This window comes from Anolis sagrei, chromosome 2 (assembly GCF_037176765.1).
Source record: "Anolis sagrei isolate rAnoSag1 chromosome 2, rAnoSag1.mat, whole genome shotgun sequence".
In the NCBI taxonomy this organism is placed as follows: Eukaryota; Metazoa; Chordata; class Lepidosauria; order Squamata; family Dactyloidae; genus Anolis; species Anolis sagrei.
Genome location: NC_090022.1, coordinates 279,742,796 through 279,767,004, shown reverse-complemented (window position 1 = coordinate 279,767,004; position 24,209 = coordinate 279,742,796). Strand labels below are relative to the sequence as shown.

The following is a 24,209-nucleotide window of genomic DNA, read 5'->3' as shown; positions in this document are numbered from 1 at the left end:
TCAGGGGTTCCTATATGTTAGATTCTTGATCAAGACATGCATATGATTTCAGATCAGATCTTGGAAATCATGATTTTGTAATCCCGTAGTTTTGTTTTTTGTTTGTTTGTTTGTTTGATCATGCCAGGAGCGACTTGAGAAACTGCAAGTAGTGAGTATGCATGAATGGGAGTTGTGGAAAAAGTTATTTGCTCTTCATTAAACAAATGGATATAGTTTTCTCAGTGGTTGTTCCAGGTGTGAAAAATTCCAAATAAATTAATTTTCAAATGAAATAACAGGGGTGGCTACTTCAAAGGAAAATTTGATCTGCAGGGTTTATATAGCTTAAGTACTTTGCATAAACAGACAGAGATTTAGCTAAGCATTAAACCACAGGGGGTGTGGTCATCAATTATGGTTCTATATCAACAAGATCGGTATCAATGATCATCATCTCACCTTTTCTCTTTGAGTCTCTGGAGGTAGTATTGTAGCAGCCAATGCGGTTAATCCGAGGCAGAATTATTGGTAATTGAAAACTTTTCCCAACACCATTTTTTCCCAACACAAAATTACATGCATTGAGAAATTGATTTTTTTCACACTTGGCTGGGGAAATGGGGCCACAGTTATGCTTATTTTTATAACAAAAATAGTTATATGTATATGTAAATGAAAAAGAAAAAAGAATTGAAAACATATTTGTACTAAGAAGTCTGATCCCAACAAGTCCCAAAGAAGATCCACTCAAACAAGCAATTTCTGGTTGGGAATAATGGAAATTTCAGTCCAATCATCAAGAGGTGGTCCCCAGCTGAGGGCAGTTACATCAAACCATAGTATTAAACTACATTGATGAGTGTAGTGGTCCATCACCATTATGCAATTATGTGGGGATGAGGGAAGAGAGTTTTACCTAGGTGCAGGCATGTAGCCCGGGGGGGGGGGGGCTCAAGGGGCTTCAGTCCCCCCCCCCCCCAAATTTTCATGGTGGTTCACGAAAAGGCCTTACTGATGCATTATTTAAACTGTTATGTTTATTCATATCATGATCTGATCACCATACTCAATATATCCCATATGCATGGGGGTATTGGGGTAATGATACAAAAGGCTTGCTAGGCTAGACCCTCTTTCACTCAGACTCAGCCCCCCCCCCCCGAAACTCAGCCCCCCCCAACCCCCCCTGAAAAAAATTCAGCCCCCCCCCCCGAAACAAAATCCTGGCTACGGGCCTGCCTGGGTGTAATATTTTGGGGAGCGCAGGATCCCCAATACATGTGTGAGGGAAGCCATCCTACCCAAAATCCATGAGCCAACTATCTCAGAAAAAATGCAAGCCAGGTTTGGGATGTACCACTTAATAAATAATCAGAATTAAATGAAAACGCAATTTTGGGATGGCATGGGATACAGACCCCCTGTGCAGTTGAAATGGGGGAGTAGTTAAGAAAGAAAATAAATCAGGACTTCACATTTCACAAGCAGAAGTTTGCCATCATACAAGATGACAGGACAGACTGAAAGACTTTCAAGGTTTTGTTTTGTTTTTGTTTTGTTTTTTGTTTTTTCTCCTCTCCTTTTTCCCCCTATGAGAGATGCAAGGAGAGATATCTTGAAAAGGTTTTCTGAGGAAATATTTGGTTTGAGGTGTTGTGTCTGTTAAGGCTGCCCACAACTTCTATGCAAGTTCTAAGAGCCATCTAGTGGTTTTATATAACACACTACACAACAAGCATTAGGGACTGTAATCTGAGCAAATGCTCTCTGGGGTTTTCCCAGTTAGAATTTTGTGCCTTAGCTGTGAGGAATGAAATATTTTAGATATCTCACTTGTCTTATAATGCTGAGAATGGCAAGAAAACCTCCTGCCCCCCATCTAGCACAGGAAGGATAAAGATAGCAAACTGCATCACAAGTCTGCACAAGTCCATCAGCAACTGAGAAATGAGTCAAGTCCACACATGATTGGTGTCAACAGCTTTTGCCGATTACAGGCAACTGAATGGAACAATTAAATAGATTTCTGGGTAAAAGTGCATATTGTATACAAGATAGGCTGTAGCCAAAATTAGCATCTAAAGTTCACCACTTTTCCCATTACGTGTAGCATCAACGCGCCCTGTGTTGTAATGTTGCTATTTCAACCTTTCCCTTCCAGGCACGCTCTGTATTCTTGACTGCCATGAGTGAAGGGATACACCAGTCAGTAATATCAGATGAAGCTGGTAAATGATACTGTGCTGAATTTGTCATGGTTTCCATAGTTCCATCTACAGATCTCAAGCTAGTAAGGTATTGTTATATTTCAGGGCTTACCATGATGTGAATGCAAAATACAATTTGGCAGTGAGTCAGCAAGATTTGTGACTGACAATACACATTGTTAGACAATGTTTAGACAAGAAAATCTGCATGCTACATTGACTATCATGATCTCATAAAACGGAACATGGTACATGAAGACACAGGGTATTACTCACCTTCACAGTTAGTGCAATGTATAAGCAAAGCAAATCTGGCATAAGACTCACTTTATCATTGTAATATGTGCTGTCCCTGTCTACTCCCAGATTAAATACCTCATAATACTTGGAAACCTGTTGTATAAGAATAACATTTTCCCTTAAATATTTATTCCTCTGAATATACTTTCTCCCAGCCAATTTTAATCTTCCAGAAGAAAAAGAAAAAAAGAAAGAGAAGAAAGAAAGAAAGAAAGAAAGAAAGAGGGAGAGGGAGGGAAGGAGAGAGAGAGAGAAAGACAGAAAGCTAAATTGTATATACCCAGGATTCCACTCACGTCATTGCACCTAATGTTGCTTGTTTTTCCTTGACAGTTTCAAATGCAAAGACTATTGTTCTCTGCTTCAGAAAGCTTTTAATTTCGATGTACTGAAACATATTTGTAACATTAAATCAAGTTGCCATCCTTTCCCTCTTAAAGTTCTCTCTTTTTTTAACACAACCTGTCAGGCTGGTTCAATTTTGCAAATTATTGAATGTGGTACAAGTAGATTAGTGAGAATTTAATGTGGTTCATTTTTAACAAGAATATACCACAGTCTTTTGTAAATGTGACAGAAGAGTTTCTTCAATAACAATTCCATGTGAGCAAAAGTGATAGAGCTGTTCCGTTGCAGCTATAAATCATCCAGAGATCTACGAATACTGATATACCTCAGTTAACAAAATGTGTTTCTGGACAATATTTCTTTAACTGAAAATTTTGGTAGCAGAGACAGACACTATATGGAAAGCAAAGGAACAGGTTCCTGCATTGCAAAGGAGTAGGACAGTTCAATATGTTTCAGCAATTTTAAAAATCCAAAATTAATTATTATATTATTATTATTATTATTATTATATTTATACTCCACTTTTTTGTCTGCACAAAGAAACACACCAATCTTTTCATGTAGCAGATACACCTTGGGTATGGAAGAACATTCTGTAGTTCCATTGTTATGGACTAATCACTATCTGGTGAGGTTTAGAGACTAAGGGCTCTTCCACACAGCCATATAACCCAGAATATCAAGGCAAAAAAATCCCACAATATCTGGGGGGTTGGAATGGATGGCCCATGAAGTCTCTTCCAACTCAATGATTCTATGATATTAGAACAAACTAACTCTTAACTTTCACTAAAAATGAAGATTACTAAATTGAGGCAGATATACTTTGGGCAGATAATGAGATAATATGACTCACTGGAAGAGGCAGTAATGCCTGGTAAAGTAGAAGGCAGTAGAAAAAGATAGTCTGCAATACCAGTGGGTTGATTCTATCAAGGAAGCCACATTTGTAAATTTGCAAGATTTGAGCAGAACTAGAATTAGTGCAGTTTGCCACGACTTTAGCTGCTATGGCCCAGTGCTGTGGAATAATGGGAAATGTTGTTTTACAAGGTCTAGCTTTCTCTGCTCAAGAGTTTGAGTGCTTTGCTAAATGACAAATGTTGGGAAGACATAGGAGGATGCAAATGGAAAACCACCATTTCTGACCATTTCCTTAATGAGGCAGAGAGACTGCAAGGTAAGTTTTGCCTTATCTGGAAGAATCCCCATTCAGTAGACTGCATTATTGGCAACTATAAATATTAATTAGCATCTGATTAAAATGTTGCCAGGACAAAGGGTCAAATCTCCCTTTCCTCTTCATTTCATTTACATAGGCATTCTTCTTTGCCTTTGTTTCTGTTGCATTTGTTCTGATAGACAGCCAGAATTGTGTGCTTTGTTTTGATATAGAACCATTGAGCTTGCCAGCATAAATATTGGTGGGTGTGCTTACACATAAAAGGGAATTGATGGACTCTCATGTTTCTGGACAGCTTGCCCAGCTGGGTATTTGAAACAATACTTTGTCTCCTGTTTGTTTGTATTTCAGGTTTTCTGTTCCTATTCTTGAAAAATGATGTCTTGCTCTGCAAGATAGAAAACAATAGAGAGCATTCTCTTACAGTCTATCAAAATACATGTAATCAGGCTGTAATACATGTAATCAGGCTCTAGTGCTGCCTTTACTTAAAAAAACTTAATTAGAGCCCTTCCACATGGCCCCTCTGTGTGCACAGCACACCAAATTAAGTAGAAAATGTTTAATGCTTTGCTAATTATGTATAAACAACATATTTTTCCCATAGACAACAATGAATCCCAGAGCCTTTCCACACAGCCATATAACTCAAAATATCAAGGCAGAAAATCCCACAATACCTGCTTTGAAGTGGGTTATCTGACTACACACTGCCATATATCCCAGTTCAAAGCAGAAAATGTGGGATTTTATTCAGCTGTGTGGAAGGGACCTGAGAGACCTGCAAGAGCAATCAACTATCTTTCCCAATTTGATCTTTAATGCTCTTCAGAATGCAACTATAGCTCAGCACTGAGAATTATAATGACAATAAATATCTTTGGAATGGCAACAAGGTGGCTGTTAAACACTCCAAGCTACAGATAAAACTAAGTAAACAGATGAGAGATTCTTAAATTCAGCATAGCATTGGAAGATGACCCAGAGCTCATCTAGTCATCCCACTACCAATACAGGGAGCCCACTGTTAAAACATTTGCTGGGATATTGTCACACAATCAGTTTTTTTTAAAAAATCCAAGAAAGAAGAGTCTACCACTTTCTGAGCTATTTCATTCTACTTTTGAACAGGGGTCAACCATCAGGAAGCACCTCTTAATGTTGAACCTCCTTTCTCCTAATTTGAATTGATTTGGATTATGCTCTCTTGAGCAGCGGAGAACAACCATTCTTTTTATTCATATCAGTCTTTCAAAAATGTTGATGAGGATTGTCATATCACCTAACATATTTCTTTCTCTTCATGATAACGTAACAAACTCCCACAGCGTTTCCCAATCTGTGGTCAGTGGACTACCAGTGGTCTCCAACAATTAAAATATGATCCACAACCTCACCGTTACTACACCATAGCAACTAGAGCAACTGGTCTCGAGAAACCCTCTTACAGTGCCAAGGCAACTGGGAAGTCATGAGGGGAGAGGCTGACTACCCACAAAACTCCTGACTGCTACTTCTCCTCCTCCTTCATCTCCCTGAGTGGCACTTGGAAGTGGGGGTGACTTGGTTTTTAAGTCTGTTTCTGGGTATTTTTGGGGTGCTGATTCAAAACATTGCATTGGATAGGCCACATCAGCTCTAGACTATTAAATATGGTTTTCTGTGGGCGAGCAGATGGTGACTACTGGATGATATACATTTTGTTTCAGAAACTACAGCTGATGTGATCTTTAAGTGCAATTTTCTGAATCAGCACCCCCAAATAACCAAATCAAATCTAAAGTTGACCAAAAACCGATCCATAACCTTTTGGTACTAATGTTGGAGAGTGGTTCCTGGTCAAAGTGCTCACTGGTCAAGTTATCCCTGCTGGATCACCCTTTACCCTTGTCTCTGTTTATACTAACAATTTAATGTGGTTTCAAATTGGTATCAAAGAAAAAGTTTGCACTGTGCAAATGATTCCATAGAAACCCTGGAACTAGTCTGAGGCCCGGATAGTGATTACTGAAACCAGAGAGCAGTGATGCACATTAAAGGTGTTCTTTTGACTGTTTTGTGGGAGTTTATTGTCTGGCTGCCACAGTTTGAACTGTGAACTGCATTAAACGGTCAGTGTAGATGGAGTCCCTGTGTCCCTCTATTGAGGTGCAAGCAGAGGCATATACATTTCATGTTTTGAACATATATAGGGTCGTTGTAGGTTTTTTCAGGCTATATGGCCATGTTCTAGAGGCATTCTCTCCTGACGTTTCGCCTGCATCTATGGCAAGCATCCTCAGAGGTAGTGGGTTGTAGGTTTTTTCAGGCTATATGGCCATGTTCTAGAGGCATTCTCTCCTGACATTTTGCCTGAATCTGTGGCAAGCATCCTCAGAGGTTGTGAGGTGAGGTGCTTGCCATAGATGCAGGCGAAATGTCAGGAGAGAATGCCTCTAGAACATGGCCATGTAGCCCGAAAAAACCTACAACAACCCAGTGATTCCAGCCATTTATTTATTTATTTGTCGTGTCAGGGCAACCAGTCAATTGTATTACATTTCTAACAGAACAAAACAAACAAACAGACAAAACACAAAATTTGCAAGTTTGGTAGTTGATTAAATGTCCTTTGACCAGTGTCTGGCCACTTGGGGTGCTACCGGCCATGAAAGCCTTTGACAATACATATATGGGGTCCATAGGTTCTTGACCATCAAGACTCTTTATCCAGGCTTTGGTATTGTTGCAATAACCTCTTGGCAAGTTTCCCTTTTTGCTCTGTTCTCTCTCTTTGGCCTTAACTTAAGCCATGCGGATTGTTTTAAATCCCTCTAAATATTTACATGTTTGTCCCCTCTGGAAATCCCTTCACTGGCTACCAGTTTGGGCCGGGGCCCAGTTCAAACTTTGATCCTTGTATTTAGGACAAGGATCAGTACCTGCAAATATGGATAACTTTGGGTGCATCTACTTTGGCCCTCTGAGTGTTTTGGACTTCAACTCCCACAATTCCTAACAGCCGGTAGGCTGTTAGGAATTGTGGGAGTTGAAGTCCAAAGCACCCAGAGGGTCGAAGTTTGCCCATGCCTGATGTACACTATAAAACTGATGCAGTTTGGCATCACTCTATAAGTAGTCTGAAACTGCATTGATTCTACAGTGTGGATACATGTATTCACTGTTTCAGGTGGCAAAACCACCTTTGAGAATGGATCTACATTGTAGAATTGATGCAATTTGACACCACTTTAACTGGCATGACTCCATGTTATGGAATTCTGAAACTGTATTGATTCTACAGTGTGGATGCATGCATTCACTGTTTCAGGTGGCCAAACCACTCTGAGAATGGGTCTAGAATCATAGAATCAAAGAGTTGGAAGAGACCTCATGGGCCATCAGGTCCAACCCCTTGCCAAGAAGCAGGAATATTGCATTCAAATCACCCCTGACAGATGGCCATCCAGCCTCTGTTTAAAAGCTTCCAAAGAAGGAGCCTCCACCACACTCCGGGGCAGAGAGTTCCACTGCTGAACGGCTCTCACAGTCAGGAAGTTCTTCCTCATGTTCAGATGGAATCTCCTCTCTTGTAGTTTGAAGCCATTGTTCCGCGTCCTAGTCTCCAAGGAAGCAGAAAACAAGCTTGCTCCCTCCTCCCTGTGGCTTCCTCTCACATATTTATACATGGTTATCATATCTCCTCTCGGTCTTCTCTTCTTCAGGCTAAACATGCCCAGCTCCTTAAGCCGCTACTCATAGGGCTTGTTCTCCAGACCCTTCTTTGCCAAAGAGTGCTGCTGCCTCACCAAACTATCACTCCCAGGATGGATTCCATAGCAATGAATAATGTCCTGTCAAAGTACATGGATTCGTTTGTCTCAAAAAAAAAAATGCTTGGCACACCGGAAAAGTCCCTTTTCGACTGCGCAGGCGCGTTCAAGGCGTGACAAATTCGGCCAGCTAGTGAATTTCCTCCACCTGCCCGCCTTGTTCTGCCTTTCTCTTATCTGCGCCTGCGCGAGCTGCCTCGGTTGTCATGGTGACGGGACGCGGAACGCTCGAGCCGGTCTCGCGCCCAGCAGCAGCGGCAGCAGCGAAGCGGAGAAGGGGCGCGAGGAGCCCCGGCTCGCGGCCATGACGGACATTCTCTGTGATTGGCTGAACCGGGAAGTGAGGCTCTCGCGCACAGTGGGTGAGGCCGAGCTCTGAGGCGGCTGCCTTGGAGAGAGGTTTATGCAGAGGGAATATTATCAGATGTATCATTGTTTGTGCAATGAATTAATGCCTTCCATGGATAGACTGTGTATAGTGTTGAGCCATGGCAGTTTAAAGGCCCCTTCCACACAGCCCTATATCCCAAAATATCAAGGCAGAACATCCCACATTACCTGAGGGTGGGCTCAGGTAACCCAGTTCAAAGCACATATTGTGGGATTTTCTGCCTTGATATTCTGGGATTTAGGGCTGTGTGGAAGGGCCCAAAGTGGTATCAAACCACATTGATTCTACAGTGTAGATGCACTCTAGAGCAAACCTGTCACTGGCTTTTTGTGTCAAGATTTGTTTGTCTTCCTTTGAGGCTGAGAGAGTGTGACTTTCCCAAGTGGGTTTCCATGGCTGTGCAAAGATTCTAGCCCTCATCTTCAGAGTCTTAGTTCATGGCTCAACTACTACTACACTATGCTGTCACTCATGAATACTTAGGCGATCCCTCCTTGGATGAGTAGGATAGCCTTCCATGATCAGTAGTCTTGTGGGTCCATAGGTAGCTGTGGAGCCCTATTCTTGATCTGCATCTTCTTCCGCAGTGAGTACATTGGTTTCCAGTTAGAAGGCGGTCTCGGTCGGAGTTGGATTGACGCGCCTTCCTCCTGGCACGTTTCCCTCTTTCACCCTCCACTCATGCCTCTTCAAATTCTGCAGCACTGCTGGTCACAGCTGACCTCCAGCTGGAGCACTTAAGGGCCAGGGCTTCCCAGTTCTCAGTGTCTATGCCAGAGTTTTTAAGGTTGGCTTTGAGCCCATCGGGAGCCCCCGGTGGCGCACTGCTGAGCTTGTTGATCGAAAGGTCGCAGGTTCGATTCCGGGGAGCGGCGTGAGCTTCCGCTGTCAGCCCTAGCTTCTGCCAACCTAGCAGTTCGAAAACATGCAAATGTGAGTAGATCAATAGGTACCGCTCCGGTGGGAAGGTAACGGCGCTCCATGCAGTCATGCCAGCCACATGACCTTGGAGGTGTCCATGAACAACGCCGGCTCTTCAGCTTAGAAATGGAGATGAGCACCATACCCCAGAGTCAGACATGACTGGACTTAATGCCAGGGGACTACCTTTACCTTGAGCCCATCTTTAAATCTCTTTTCCTGTCCTCCAACATTCCATTTTCTGTTCTTGAGTTCAGAGTGGAGCAACTGCTTTGGGAGACGGTGGTCAGGCATCCGGACAACGTGGCTGGTCCAGCGGAGTTGATGGCAGACGACCATCGCTTCAATGCTGGTGGTCTTTGCTTCTTCCAGCACGCTGACGTTTGTCCGCCTGTCTTCCCAAGAGATTTGCAGGATTTTCTGGAGGCAGCACTGATGGAATCGTTCCAGGAGTTGCATGTGATATCTGTAGACAGTCCACGTTTCACAAGGTTGGGAGGACAAAAGCTATTAAAAACTCATGAATAATACTCTCTCCCATTGTCATCCCTTTTTCCTTTTCCTTTTGTGTCATCTCTTTTCCTTTTGTGTCATCTCTTTTTCCTTTTCCTTTTGTGTCATCTCTTAATTAGATTGTCAGCCTAAGGCAGGCATGGGCAAACTTGAGTTTTCTGGGATGTATGGCCATGTTCCAGAAGCATTCTCTCCTGACATTTTGCCCACATCTATGGCATGCACGCTGAGAGGTTGTGAGGTCTGTTGGAAACTAGGCAAATGGAAAAATCAGGAGAGAATGCTTCTGGAACACGGCCATACAACCCGGAACACTCACAGCAACCCAGTGATTCCGGCCATGAAAGCCTTCGACAACACATTTTTCTTAGATTTACTTCCTTTCCTTTGATTGCCATTGAAAAATAGATGCCAGCGGATTAACAAATTCTTCCTCCTCCACAATCAGCCATGAAGTAATGTTGAGAATTTCTAAGGAAATAATATTTCCCTGAGCAACAAGGAATTTGTTGTCTATCTATATAAATAAAAATGTAATGTTCTTTTGTGGGATTAACATAACTCAAAAACCACTGGACGAATTGCCGCCAAATTTGGCCACAAAATGCCTATTAACCCAAGGAGTGACCATCATACAAAAAAATGTCATTTGGGAGTTGTAGTTACTGGGATTTATAGTTAATCTACAATCAAAGAGCATTCTGAACCCCGCCAATGATAGAATTGGGCCAAACTTCCCACACAGAACCCCCATGACCAACAGAAAATACTGTGTTTTCTAATGGTCTTTGGTGACCCCACCAATGATGGAATTGAACCAGTCTTGAACCAATCACCACACAGAACTCCAATGACAAACAGAGAATACTGGAAGGGTTTGGTGGGCATTGACCTTGAGTTTGGGAGTTGCAGTTCACTTACATCCAGAGAGCAATGTGGACTCAAACAATGATGGTTCTGGACCAAACTTGGCACAAATACTCAATATGCCCAAATATGAACACAGATGAAGTTTGGGTAAAATAGACCTTGACATTTGGGAGTTGTAGTTACTGGGATTTATAGTTCACCTACAATCAAAGAGCATTCTGAACCCCACCAACGAGAGAATTAGGGCAAACTTCCTACACAGATATAGTATCATAGATTTGAAAGGGACTTCTAAAGAAGGACAATGATATGTTGTATGTTCCAGAGCAGGCAAAACAATCTCCACATCAACACTGACAAAGAAACAACAAGAAATACTTTTAACCCACAAGCATCAAGACATTACATATATAAGAAACCAACACTTTCTCATTACTTTATTTTCCAGCTCACAAGACTGGGCCACAGCAATGCGTAGCAGGGGATAGCTAGTTTACAATAAGTAATTTGCAGGAATGTTGATTCTATTCTTCAGTAGAGTTGAGGGGTGTGAAGAAAAGGAGGCACTAGTCAGTGAACTACTGTTGAAAAATACTTGGGAGGAATTTTGTGCAACTTCCTTGTTCTTGATGTTGAAACTGGGGTCCTGAAATCTGGATTTGCCAGTGTCATCATAATTATTCTGAATTCTGAGTTTCGGGTAATAAAGAAATAGTTAACATTTTTGCACGTAAAGATTTTGCAGCACTGCACATTGTAAAACTATCAAGATATAATAATAATGGTCACAAATGTGGGTGCCCTTAAACAATGTTAGGATAAGGCTAAAAATAAAGAATAAAGCTATTGAAGACTAATTTTGATGGTTCTCCATTAAGAATGCCAGTTTCTGGGGAGAAAGATGCAACTGCAGGGATGTCCTAATTTGTGATAAGTAAAGTAACAGAATTGCTGATTCCTTTGCTCTGATTCAGCGGTGTTCTTTAAATTTTATTAGGTCATATCTAGATAGAACCTTTAATAAGGGACAAAAGGGGGGCATGGGGGTTGCTTTTTGGTTTCTATCATGTCTTTATGTACAAATGTATGTATATATATATATATATCTGATTCAGCATTGTGCAATAAAATGTGTTTTTATTGGATGATGGTATTCAAACTTTGTATTAGACAACAAAATTACATGTTGCTGCTTACTGGAAATTGATATATGGTTTGATAATAATGTTTTAATTTGTTTTAACTGTTTTAATTTGTTTTAACTGTTAAATGTTTTATTTATTGTTTTAAATTGTTGTTTATATTTGTGTATGTTACAGCATTGAATTGTTGCCAGTTGTAAGGCTCCCTGAGTCCCCCCTCGGGAGTTGAGAAGGACAGGGTAGAAATGTCAGAAATAAATAAATAAACAAATACTATGTATTTGTTTAAAGCCTGCATTGGATTATGAACTTGATGTTCAGGGTTCGAATCCTTGCTTGGCTATAGAAACACACTGGGTGACCTTAGGCAAGACACACTGTCTCAGCCTCCTTGAAAACTTTTGTCAAGAAAACCCTGTTATAGTTTCTCCTTAGGGCTGCTATAAGTCAGAAATGATTTAAAGGCACACAAGAGCAACAACAATTTTTTTTGTCGTGTCAGGAGCGACTTGAGAAATTGCAAGTCGCTTCTGGTGTGAGATAATTGGCCGTCTGCAAGGACGTTGCCCAGGGGATGCCCGGATGTTTCAATGTTTTGCCATCCTTGTGGGAGGCTTCTCTTGTGTCCCTGCATGGAGAGCTGGAGCTGATAGAGGGTGCTCATCCGCCTCTCCCCAGATTCGAACCTGCGACCTGTCGGTCTTCAGTCCTGCCGGCACAGGGGTTTAACCCACTGCGACACCGGGGGCTCCAGCAACAACAACAATTGTTTGGGATGTTAAATTTATCATTATTTCTTTACCCATTTTGCATTTCTGGAAAGTACTTTGTGAAGCAGTTCCCAGTTTGAGAAAGCTTGCGTTAAGACCCCAAGTAGACAGGTTTGTGTATGTACATCCCCACACTTCATCAAATGAAAGCTTCTTAATTGAAATCCCTGTGGTATACAGTGTTTGTTCTGAGTTGCATAACAATCCCTTCACATCTCTGAAATTACCATGGGGGAAAGAAAGGGAGAGAGGATTTTCATCACCCAGGGCCTGGACAAAGTGGTTTAGTTCCCTCAATTAATAAGGACTCTAGAGGTCAGACAGTTCTCATAGGTAGGTGTTTATCTTGTAGTTCCCTTTGTTTCAGCTACAAATGCCTTCTCTACAGAGAAAACATCATCCACCAAATTAGAGAAGAAATCCCCCTAATTTGAATCAGAATGACTAGATTTCTCTTAGGGTTGTGGGAGAGGCTATCATCACTCAAGAATATACTTTTAACACTTTCAGGCATTATGTTTAATAAACGTTTTTGTGGACTTCAGCCTTACAGAGCCGGCCCTTCTCAGAAGACTGACACATCTTGAAAAGTGAAGAATGTAAACATTGATTCTAGTATGGAGTGGGCCCCTAGAGTTTGGTGGATAGCAAAATCCGTGGATACTCTTGTCCAGTTATATACAGTGACATAATAAAATGGTGTCCCATATATAAAATTGCAAAATGAAAGTTGATGATAGGGTGATTCATCATGATCTTGTTGGGCTACAGTGAAATCAGCACTGTACTATTACTAATTATCATACACAATGGATTTTATTTAAAAGCATCTTTAGAATAAACACTTTTCAATGTCCAACTACTCTCAAAGGCATATCTAGTTGGGAGACAAGAGAGGTTCTCTTTGGTGGCTGCTCCGGGGTTCTAGAACTGCTTTCCCTGAGAGGCTAGAATGTCCCCTTTTTGCTGTCCTTCCATTGGCTAGAAAAGAGAGTTCTAGTTTCACAGGTTTTCAGTAATGGAGTAAAAATAAGTTAGTTTGAAAAGCCTGCCAGATGAGATTTTTAAATTAAGTGCTGTCTTAAAATCTGAACATGTTAACTACGTTGTAATGACAAACTTCCATATCTTTGATCCAGATTCTGTCTTTGTTAATTTGTAAGCCAGCTTGAATCCCAGTACTGCTGCAGGGTAAAAAATGGGATATAATTAAAGGGAATCATGAGTGACATGATTCCATCCAATTTGTGAAAGAAACACCTATCTAGATGTTTTTGCAGATACATAGAAAGAAGCTAAAAGGAAGCTGCTCCCACGTCATTATCATTACATGTGAATCAGTTCTTATATTCAATCAAATAGAGAAAATAAAAAATGCAATGGCCACCAGTTTTGTCAGGGTGTGTTTTAAAAACTATTCCTTTTTCTCTTCAAAATTAAATCAGATAAGGAGTCTTTCTCCAGAGAATTTTCTTCTGGTTATCTCATTGGAGAACTTCTGCACAAGTTTGAACTTCAAGATGACTTTGATCAATTTTCACAAAGCAGGTTTGTACCTTTAGCACAACTTTAATCGTGTTTATGAGATTGGTAAATTGAATCAAGCCAAACAAACATTGATCATAAGAAAAGCAAAGTCATGAAAAACCAAATTCTTAAATAAGGGATGGAAGATACCTGGCTTGACGGTAGCATGGTAGAAAGGATCTAGGATTCTTAATAAATTGCAAGCCTAAATGAGGTAACAGTGGGGATAGTTGGCAAGGAAAGCTATTATTTATTTATTTTGGTGATTTCTATGATGCCTTTCTCCAGAACGAACCCAAGGTGGCTCACATCATATTAAAAAATATACATACAAATAATTAGGAACTGTAATAAACAAGTATTAGAGGTTTGATAATCCTTTAAAAAATTCCATATTATTAAACATTAAAAGTTAAAATTAGTCTAAAAGTTAAAATCAGTCTTTTAGAGTTCTGGACTGCACTGAAAGAACTGTAGTGACTAAATTAAAGAACTAATAGCACCATTGTTTTCTGCTTTGATCACAACTTGCCTGTAATGCTGTTCTGATCACCACAGTTTAAGAAAGGAATTGAAAAGCTGAAAAATTTTCAGAGGTGGGCCACCAATATGATGAAGGACTTAGAGGACTTAGAGACCCAATGGTCTATGACAGTGGTTCCTAACCTTTGTTCCTCCAGTTGTTTTGGACTTCAGCTCCCAGAAATCCTAGCCAGCTGACTAGGGGCCCTTCCACACACCCCTAAATCCCAGAATACCGAGGCAGAGAATCCCACAATATCTGCTTTGAAGTGGGTTATGTGAGTCCACCCTCAGATAATGTGGGATTTTCTGCCTTGATATTCTGGGATATAGGACTGTGTGGAAGGGCCCCCAGTGTTAGAATTGTGGGAGCTGAAGTCCAAAATACCTGGATTAAATATTGGGAACCACTGATTTATGAGGAACAGTTAAAGGAAGTAGGAGTTTTCAGCTTCAAGAAGAAAAGACTGAAAGGTGATACTGTTTGTTGTTATTCTTGATTCTGTCAAGTCAACTTTAACATACGATATTCTGGGATATAGGACTGTGTGGAAGGGCCCTGAGTCCTTCATCTGGAATATGGCCCTCTTCTTTTCCTAATGCTTTCTACTTTGCCAAGCATTATTGTCTTTTATACTGTGTCATGTCTCCTCATGATATAGCCAAAGTATGACAATCTCAGTTTAGTGATCTTGCCTTCTTGTGAGAGTTCAATTTGCTCAATATGATACAATTTAGCAGCCATTTTAAAATATATGAAGAGCTGAAATATGAAAAAAAAGTCAACAACGTTATTTTCTGCTGCTTTAGAGCCGTTGCAAACTCTGTTCCTGCGGGAGCAAACCTTGCTAGCACGTCCCTGACGTCATGAGCCTGCGCCTCTCTCCCCGCCCCTTTCTCCGCCCCTTTCTCTTTACCAGCGTGGTTTTTCCTTTGCTAGGGCAGCATTGCCCGCATTTTCTCTCAGTTGAATTCTGCCAACTGAGAGAGTATGCTGGCAATGCTGCCCTAGCAAAGGAAAAACCACTCTCGCAAGGAGAAAGAGGCGGAGAAAGGGGCGGGGCAAGAGGCGGAGTCTCATGACGTCAGGGACGTGCTAGCAAGGCTTGCTCCCGCAGGAACAGAGTTTGCGACGGGTCTTAGAGTTTGGAACCCTAACCCGTGGAATCTAGTTTCAAGTGAGAAAATTTCAATGTCCATATGGTAAGAACTGTTTGACAGCAAACTGTCTCAGAAAACACTAGACTTGTAATTCACAAGAAGTTTATGGAGAGATTCGATGACTGTTTGAGTTGTAGGTTCCTGCAATGGATTGTACTAGGTGGTCCTTGGGATTCCTTCCAAACCTACAATTCTGCACACAATAGCATAGTTCATATCTGCAGTAGATTCAGATGGAGCTCCAAGACAAGATTACTTCAAGTAATGTCCTCCTTCTGATCACTCCTTCTGAAACATCTGATGCTCTTTATCAGTGTTTCTAAAACAGATAATTCCCCAGTCTCGATAGTACTATATGTCTTCAATGGAAAGTAATATTAATAGTTACCTGAATCATGCTGAAATAGCTACCTGATCATGCTGAAAGATGTTGAAGCACTCCGGTAGATCCAGGATTATATTTGTCAGACTTAACCTTCATTGACCTCTTTGGCTAAAGCTACAAACACAAGTCTCTCTAATTTCAGAGGGCTAAAGCTAATAATAATAATAATAATAATAATAATAATAATGATAACTACTACTACTAATACTACTACAACTACAACTTTATTATTATACCCCACCACCATCTCTAAAGGGACTCAGGGCGGATTACATATGCGACAAAATATCTACAAACACAAATACAAAACAATCTATCAAAGTAAAAACACAATTAAAATAAAAACATAGTTAAATATACCAATTCAGATAAAAGCACAATTCAATAGGACATAAGAGTATAGCACAGCAACATTAAAACTCAATCAAAACAATATTCAACAAACCCATTGTCAGTAGTACAATGGGCCCAGGCTATAAAAGGGCAGGGCATGAGATAGTGCAAGCAGCATATCGTAGGGCTGGGTGTTGGATGAAGTTAGACTGAACTGATCTGAATTCAACTGTTGGTTGTAAATGGTGATGGGTTTAAGGGAAGACTTGAAGTAGGAAGGGCCTTATGTAATGAAGTATTTATTTTGTATTAAACTTTTATAGGGTTGCTAGTGCAAAGCTTAACAATTTTTCTCGGATGGAGCCCACCCTTCAACTTTTGAAAGTGCAATTTGACCAAAACGTAGCCCGAAACATCATGACAGAGCAGCATGGAGCTGCCACAAAACTCATATACCAGTTGTACGTAGCTCTGGAGAAGAAGAAGAAAGCAGGGCTCACTGGGGTTGCCATGGATGCAATGAGACCCTCAGCACACGCAAAGCTCAGAAGTGTAGGAACAGAGATGTATCGAGAGGTGAGCTTGTTTCTATGAGGATGCTGTTGTTCCTTGAGAGGTACTTTGGGAAAATAGCAGAGGCACATTGTGCGTCAGAGGTTGGGTTGGGAAGGGAATTAAGAGATAAACTGAATATAAATTTGAGTTATGTTTTTCCTCTCCTAGCTGCAATCAAAATATTTTTAAAAATCATTTTGTGCATTTGTATTTTTTAAAAAACTCTGTGGTTTGCCCACCCTGACAAACTACTGAACAAAAAATGCTGGATCTCCAACGTTTCCTAAGAGCCAACAAGCAGGAAACACTTATAAGGCACAAAGGTTTCACTTTGTGTGTGAAGCTGTGCATAGATTTTAATTGACATTTGCATCAAAGTGTACCTGGTGCTTTCTATTGGAACCGACAAATTCTACATGGCTGTTGATTCTCTGTCAGAGGCATCATTACTGTTCCATTGAGTTCTACACTCCAGGACTTCAGCATATTAGAGTAATAGATTTTTTAATTTCTCCTTGATCTGCTCAGTTGCTGGGCAGGGCTCAATCTTTTTCCATTTTGGAAAATTGCCACAAAGTCTAAATAAAGAATATTAGTTTTGCAAAACTTTGAGAATGTATCTGTCCCTCAATATCCTCTGCATTATAAACTTGTATTCTGAGATCACAAGTAACTTTAAATTAACCACGTGCTACAGGCCAGATTCACACTGAAATGTTGACATTCTACTTCTTTTGCTACATTTTGTATTTCTCTTGGATGAAGATGGGCTTCAAACAAACACAAACAACACCAAAAGTCTAACTTCACGAAATTGATGAGTCCTAGTTTAGTGACACATTTTTATTTCAGTACCTTTATGCTGATTTTTCAAAGCATCCTCTCAAAACCGTTTAGTTCAGGCATCCTCAGCCAGCCACCCTCCAACTGTTTGGACCTCTAACTTCCAGAATTCCTAATAATTGAACAATCTGGCTTGCGCTTCTTGGAGCTGGAGACCAAAACAGCTGGTGGGCCGCAATTTGAGGTTATGAAGTCATCTATAAGAAATCTCATACATAAACTTGCCATTTCTTTTCCTAACTCATTCAACATTGATAAATGCCTCTGGAGTTAGGGTGAGCGACTCTGTCCATGCAGATATTTCTGGCATACACCATCCATCTCCTCTAACCAGTTAACCAGTAATATTGAACATAATCATAAATGGATGAGCCACTGTGATCCAAATAAGTGGGCCATGTTGTTCCAGAAAGAATCAAGTAGACGAAGTTGTACACATGTAGCTTCAGTTAGAAAATCGGCAATAGTCCCCACGAGCTATCACTTGGGATGGAGATGGATTCATTGCATTTTCCTCTGAGCTGTGTCTCCGATATCTGTGCTGCATGTACATTTAAGTTAAATTGGCACATAAGTCTGAAATACTGAGGACCTTCCATTTTAGTAGTAAATACACTTGAACTTGTATGAAAAATATTCTCTGGGCAAAAATACAGTGGAGCAACAGAAAATGTATCTGCTCTATTGTTTCATCTCTGATGGAAGAGAAATAAATCTGTAAAATACATTTAACTACAAAGAAAAAAAATCAGAAATGCCTGTTTAAATTATTGTGCTCTGCTGCATTGTATTTATTTATTGAATGGCTGTAGTTCAGTTGTACATATGAAAAATCCTGATTCAAACCTTGTCATCTCCAGTTAGGTGTGGAAAAGATTTCTGTGTGAAGTTCTGGAAAAATATAGCTAGCCACTATAAACCAGCTTTCAGTGCTGGATGTGTATTCCTCAGTTCCTTTTTACTGTGGAGAGGAAGCCAATCAAAACATTTCATTATTTATCTAGATTGATTATTTGGCCAAATTCCTTGCTATCAAGTTGATTATTCATTTAGCCTTGAACTCAAAACACTTCTTATAACTAAGGCTATCCAACACAAGAACAAGATGATTTGGGTTTCTAAATTTCAGATGTGAGTTTCATTACTTTAATTGCATGAAAGGGGAATATTGCTCACTTGTAGAGCTAATGATTTACATGCTGAAGGATCCAGATTCAATCTTTTCATCTCTAGTTAAACCAGCAGGTATTAGGTTATATTCTCTCTGTGTCTAAGGTTCTGGAATGTGTCAAAAATCAAATAATTGGGCTAGATCAGTGGTTCTCAAGCTGTGGGTCCCCCAGGTGTTTTGGCCTAAAACTCTGAGAAATCCCACCCAGTTTACCAGTGGTTAGGATTTCTGGGATTTTAAGGCCAAAACATCTGGGGACCCACAGCTTGAGAACCTCTGGGCTAGATGGAGAGTTGGACCAGTGTATGTTTCTTCTTTGTGGTCTATAACTCCCAGAATTCCCCATCTAGTAATTCCCCATGATTTTGAAATTATAGTCACAACGGAACATTTCCAAGCTGGGAATGTGATTAATAATTCCTTCAAATTGTTTGCATTGCATTCTCATTTCAGCGCCTTAAAAGCCTGGTACCACGGCAGACAGAACTGGTACTTCTGCAGATTTCAGACAGCTTTCACAAAAAAGCCAAGGACCTGGAAAGTAAAATATATTCTATGCAATTGGCAAAGCAAGAACAAGCAAAGAAAATCCAGGGGAGAAAAGTGGAAGACATGGAAAAGGTGAAAACATATTTTAATTCCTATTTGACCCCAAGGTTGTAAAAGTGCTGATTATAAGTGTTGATTATACATTGCTTTTTATTTGTGAACTTTTTAAGTGTACAATTGTAAATTCATTTAGCAAGGAGGACATCTTATTAAAATTTATGGGAATTATTTCTGAGTCAGTGTGTATGAGAGTATACTGTTAATTGGAACCAAAATAAATGAAAACAAATTGTAAAATTTTGTGTGAATTTGCTAAGATTTGTAACTTAGTTTCTTTCTTTACTGTAAGTAATGTTAGTGAATAATCACAACCTTCTGGAGGGATGTAACTGGCTTATAATGACAGAGATGGGTATCTGTCTTCTCAGCTGACACAGAATTTAGGTTGCTTTGAAGTCATGTTTTGTTCCTGAATAAGCCGGTAACAGAGATAACCTGGACTTTTACCACTGGCATATCTTATGAAAACTTCACTCACTTTTACAGCAGAAACTCATTGGTTTATTTAAAGGTAAAGGTAAAACCTTCATCAAATTGATTGCTGTAATTCATTTCACACAGGACTGCTCTTGATGACATCTCAGAGCTATAGCCAGTACTAAACATTATAGCTTACATCCTGATAGATAGACAGCAGATTTAGCCAACTTTGCAACAGGTGCCATGATTACAAGTTTGTACCCAGACCCAGTTCATATTGTTGACAGAAGTACTGTTTAGTTGTTAGTTGCATTTGTGTTGTTTCAGAAATAATTATTAACTTTTATGGTTGAATTCCATATTTATTTTTTCTTATTATTGTGAACTGTTTGAACATAAGAAATACAGTGCAACAATACTGTATTTGTGCAACAATATGTACTGATAAGTGCAACAATGCAGTTATCTCCTTCATCAAAATCCAGTTGCAACCTTTTAAAAAATCCAAAACCCTGTTGCACTCCAGGCCTGAAAACTCTATGATCACCGCACCACACTAGAGTCCAGGAATAAAAGCAAACAGTTTATTGTAAAAACATATAAACGCATATAAAATCAGGATTAAGAAAGGAAGACATTTAATCCAAGAAGGTTTAGCAATAGGTGATAACCAAACAATCATCCAAATGTCTCAGAAAGTTCCAGAGGTAACCAAGTCCAGGAACAGCCAAAAATAACAGAAACAGCACAAGTTTACACTTAAGAAGGTATAACTAGTAAAACTTGAACAGGAATACATGAACAAAAACATAGAAAACTTCCAGGATATATTAAACCCAAAATCAAAGCTTGACTTGTACTAGGAACAAGAGAACTCATTCCATTTTCCATTGATTTCCTTCACAACTTTTTCACCTTAGCTCTCTGATTGACACCATCTATTTTCGGCTCTAATTTGTAAAGGCTTTTGTTGATCTCCGTACTTAATAAATGTATTATTGCAGATGCAAAATACATTCCTATTGCATTGGCATAAGGAAAATTTTCTGTGGTCATTGTAGCAGGCAATTTGAAAAATACTGTATTGTAGTGCATTGGGTTTGATTGTTTTATCTACTTATAGCTATAAGCAATTTGTTACATGGAACAACTGGGTATTTTTTTATAGTATATGCATCGCTCTGTGTATCAAAGGAAATATCTGGGGATGTATATCTAGATGCACACCAGCATTGACAACAACTATAAACATGGAAGCTTTTTTTATATATAGCCTTCCTTCCTGGAAGCGATTATTTTATCATCTGTCAATTTTTTTGCTAGCTTACCAAGCTTTACGTATTGCCACAATTGCCCCTCATTCAAATATTATTTTAATTATACCTCCAAAAGACTTTTTGATTACAGTTTGACTGAAGATTAAGAGGCTCTTTCCTTGTTACTTTGGAGATATGTGTGGAGCTTTAAATTCCCCATGTGACAGTTCATGTTTCCTAGAAAATGGGCCCTGTTATGACAGACCATATAATTTAGCTACATTTTCTGTGGGGAAATCAAAAAGGGACATTTATATAAATAACAGTTTTCCAGTGTATCTGAGTCACAGTTCTGAAGCATTTGCGAGGCTTAACTCTCTTTTATCTGTAGTTGGTTGTTTAGTGGCAAATTCGATAAACCTCATTCTGCTTGAGGGCAAAATCTTTAGAGCTGAATCCAGGCAGGCCTCTTCTTTATGTAGAGACACCACTTCTCATCTCCTTGGTTTATTTTTTCACTTAACTGGTTTATTTTTTCACTCTACCCTGTGCAAAACAGGGTAGAGCCACCATGTACCTTTCCCACAATACCTTGGAAAGATACATCACCAAGGAGTGCCTTGTTGGGAAATAGTAGATCCAGGCAGTCCTACATGTTTTTGATGTTTATGTATGCATATAATGAATTCTTGTCCCAGCATTGAATGTTTGCCATATATATGCTGTGCTCTGCTCTGGGTCCCTTTCGGGGTGAGAAGGACGGAATATAAATGTTTTAAATAAACAAATAAATATATTGCAAGCCTCCAAAAGGAGGAATTGGCAAAATGGCAAGTCCTGCTGGGACACTGGACATTGACTGAGGATGCCACAGTTTCCCTTTTGAATTACCTCTTACCTACTCAGTCAGTATGGGAGGATTCTGGAAGTGGTAGTTCCAAGATTGATATCGCCAAGCACTGCCTCAAAAAAACCAAACAGTCAAGGCCATGGGAACTGATAGGGTCAAGCTTCCTCCAACTTCATGTAGGATGTTCTGGGACCACGTGGATAACACTTATGTATTTTATTGAAATATTTATAGAACTTCTCTCTGACATAAGATCTCAGGGCAGTATATAGTCTAAAGGCAATGTAAAAGTGGGATTTAAAATCATTTAGTGCAGTCTCAAAATATATAAGAAAATTTATATATTATAATATATAAGGGTCTTTTCCTAAATCTGCACAAAATATATGGCTTCAGTTTGTGTATTGGGATACAAAGAGGGACCCACCATTTGACAAAAGGTAAGTATCTGTGGGAGTCATACTAAAGGGGGGGGGGGACATGGACCATTAATTGAAGACATGTCAGTTGTTATGGTTCTTCTTTACAGATGCCAGAATACACTTATTTCCCTTCCTTAAACTGGTAAATCTCCTTGAAATCTCATCTGTAATAACTGCAAATTACATAGAATTTGAATTTGTTATTCTGAAACCACATTTTTTATCATTAGAAAATCTATATTTCTAGTTTCTAAATATTATTGTGAAGTTTGTTTGGAAACAGATTCTAAAGTGATTTTGCCTTGGCTATAATTTGCATATATTTTGTAGTAAGTTTTATGTAGCTTATTTATCCTTTCATTGGATATTTAGAAAATTTTAGAAAAACAAAAGCAAAATGAAATAATGGCTAAGATACAAGCAGCCATTGTCCAGATTCCAAAACCAATGCCACAACATACTGTCAAGGCAATCGAAGAACAAAAGATGCTGAGGAAGAAGAAGGAAGCCGAGGTGAGTTCTCAGGTTTTATAATGGCTTTTAAAAACATCACAGACATGGAAACATACTGTGTGATTATTGATCTGGCACCACAACTTTTTGTGATATAAAAGTTTTTGCAACATTATCCATCTTGTATCAGTGACATAAATGTAATATTTGAACAACATGTTCACAACTGTATTAATGGGAGTAAAATTCTTATAGCACTGAAATGGTAATCGTATGATATTTCAAAAGTTGTTAAACACAACTTCCCAAGGCTCGATCATGCAGGTGTTGTTGGGCTTGAACTCTAGCAGGAAAAGAGTTGGTGATACGTAAGGACAGAAAGAATATTTCCTATAATCCGTTTCTGTGTCAGAAAATGGGTTCCCTGAAAGGAAATGCTGTTGGGAAGAATAATAGATCAGTGATGCTTTTGTGCAACTTTCTCAAGATGCAGAGAAATACAGGGTTAGTCAAAATGAATAGGCCACAGTAGGTTACAGTAAACATACATATTGGCCTATTCATTTTGACTAACCCTGTACTTTTTGTGAAAACCCTGCATTTTCTTTGTGTTTCCTGAACATGTTTTTTGCACAGAAAATGTATTTTTGCACAAAAAATCCTACAAGTTTTCAAAACACTTCAAGGCATTACAATCCAGAGAGAAAAAAATGCATAAATTATTTGTGGCATCTTCTGCTCCAGGAAGAAAACTCCAGCAATTTTGTCTTCATGGATGAGGATGAAATAATCAAAGATGAACATCAGTCAGATGTCTTTGTAACAGGGAATCTTTTCTCTTTCTCTGTCAATAATAACTTAATAGATGAAGCTTAATTGCTCTCATTCTGTCAGGATTGATTATCAATCTATTATTATTATTATTATTTCACTTTTCTGCCATAGGTGGGATTGAAAGTGCCGTACAAAGTTAAAACAGCAAAAATAAACATGAAATATTACAAAAATATCATTAATGAAATAAACAAATAGAACACCATATATACCATATTTAAAACCAATTAATAAAATAAAATGTAAATCATTAAAATTCCCAAATCTCAGGCCTAAATAAATTACTTTACAAAGATTTCAACTATCCTAATATTTGTTGGAAGTCTGCCAAGAATATAGACTTAAACAAAGTCCTCACAGATGGAGCAAGCTTATTTTCTGCTCCTCTAGAGACTAGTACACAGGGAAATGGATTGAAATAGAAGT

At 39.3% G+C, this 24,209-nt stretch overlaps 1 protein-coding gene across 1 annotated transcript in view; it reads left to right on the top strand.

Moving 5' to 3' along the window:
• The first annotated feature begins 8,054 nt into the window (after positions 1 to 8,054).
• The window catches only part of SPEF2 (sperm flagellar 2), a 99,729-nt gene continuing 83,574 nt past the window's right edge, over positions 8,055 to 24,209 (top strand). Inside the window, exons 1-5 of the mRNA XM_067464638.1 lie at positions 8,055 to 8,197; positions 13,888 to 13,990; positions 16,694 to 16,946; positions 19,393 to 19,560; positions 22,869 to 23,009. Coding sequence (XP_067320739.1) covers positions 8,140 to 8,197; positions 13,888 to 13,990; positions 16,694 to 16,946; positions 19,393 to 19,560; positions 22,869 to 23,009 — 723 coding nt within the window. The 5' untranslated portion in view covers positions 8,055 to 8,139. The remainder of the gene's footprint in view (positions 8,198 to 13,887; positions 13,991 to 16,693; positions 16,947 to 19,392; positions 19,561 to 22,868; positions 23,010 to 24,209) is intronic.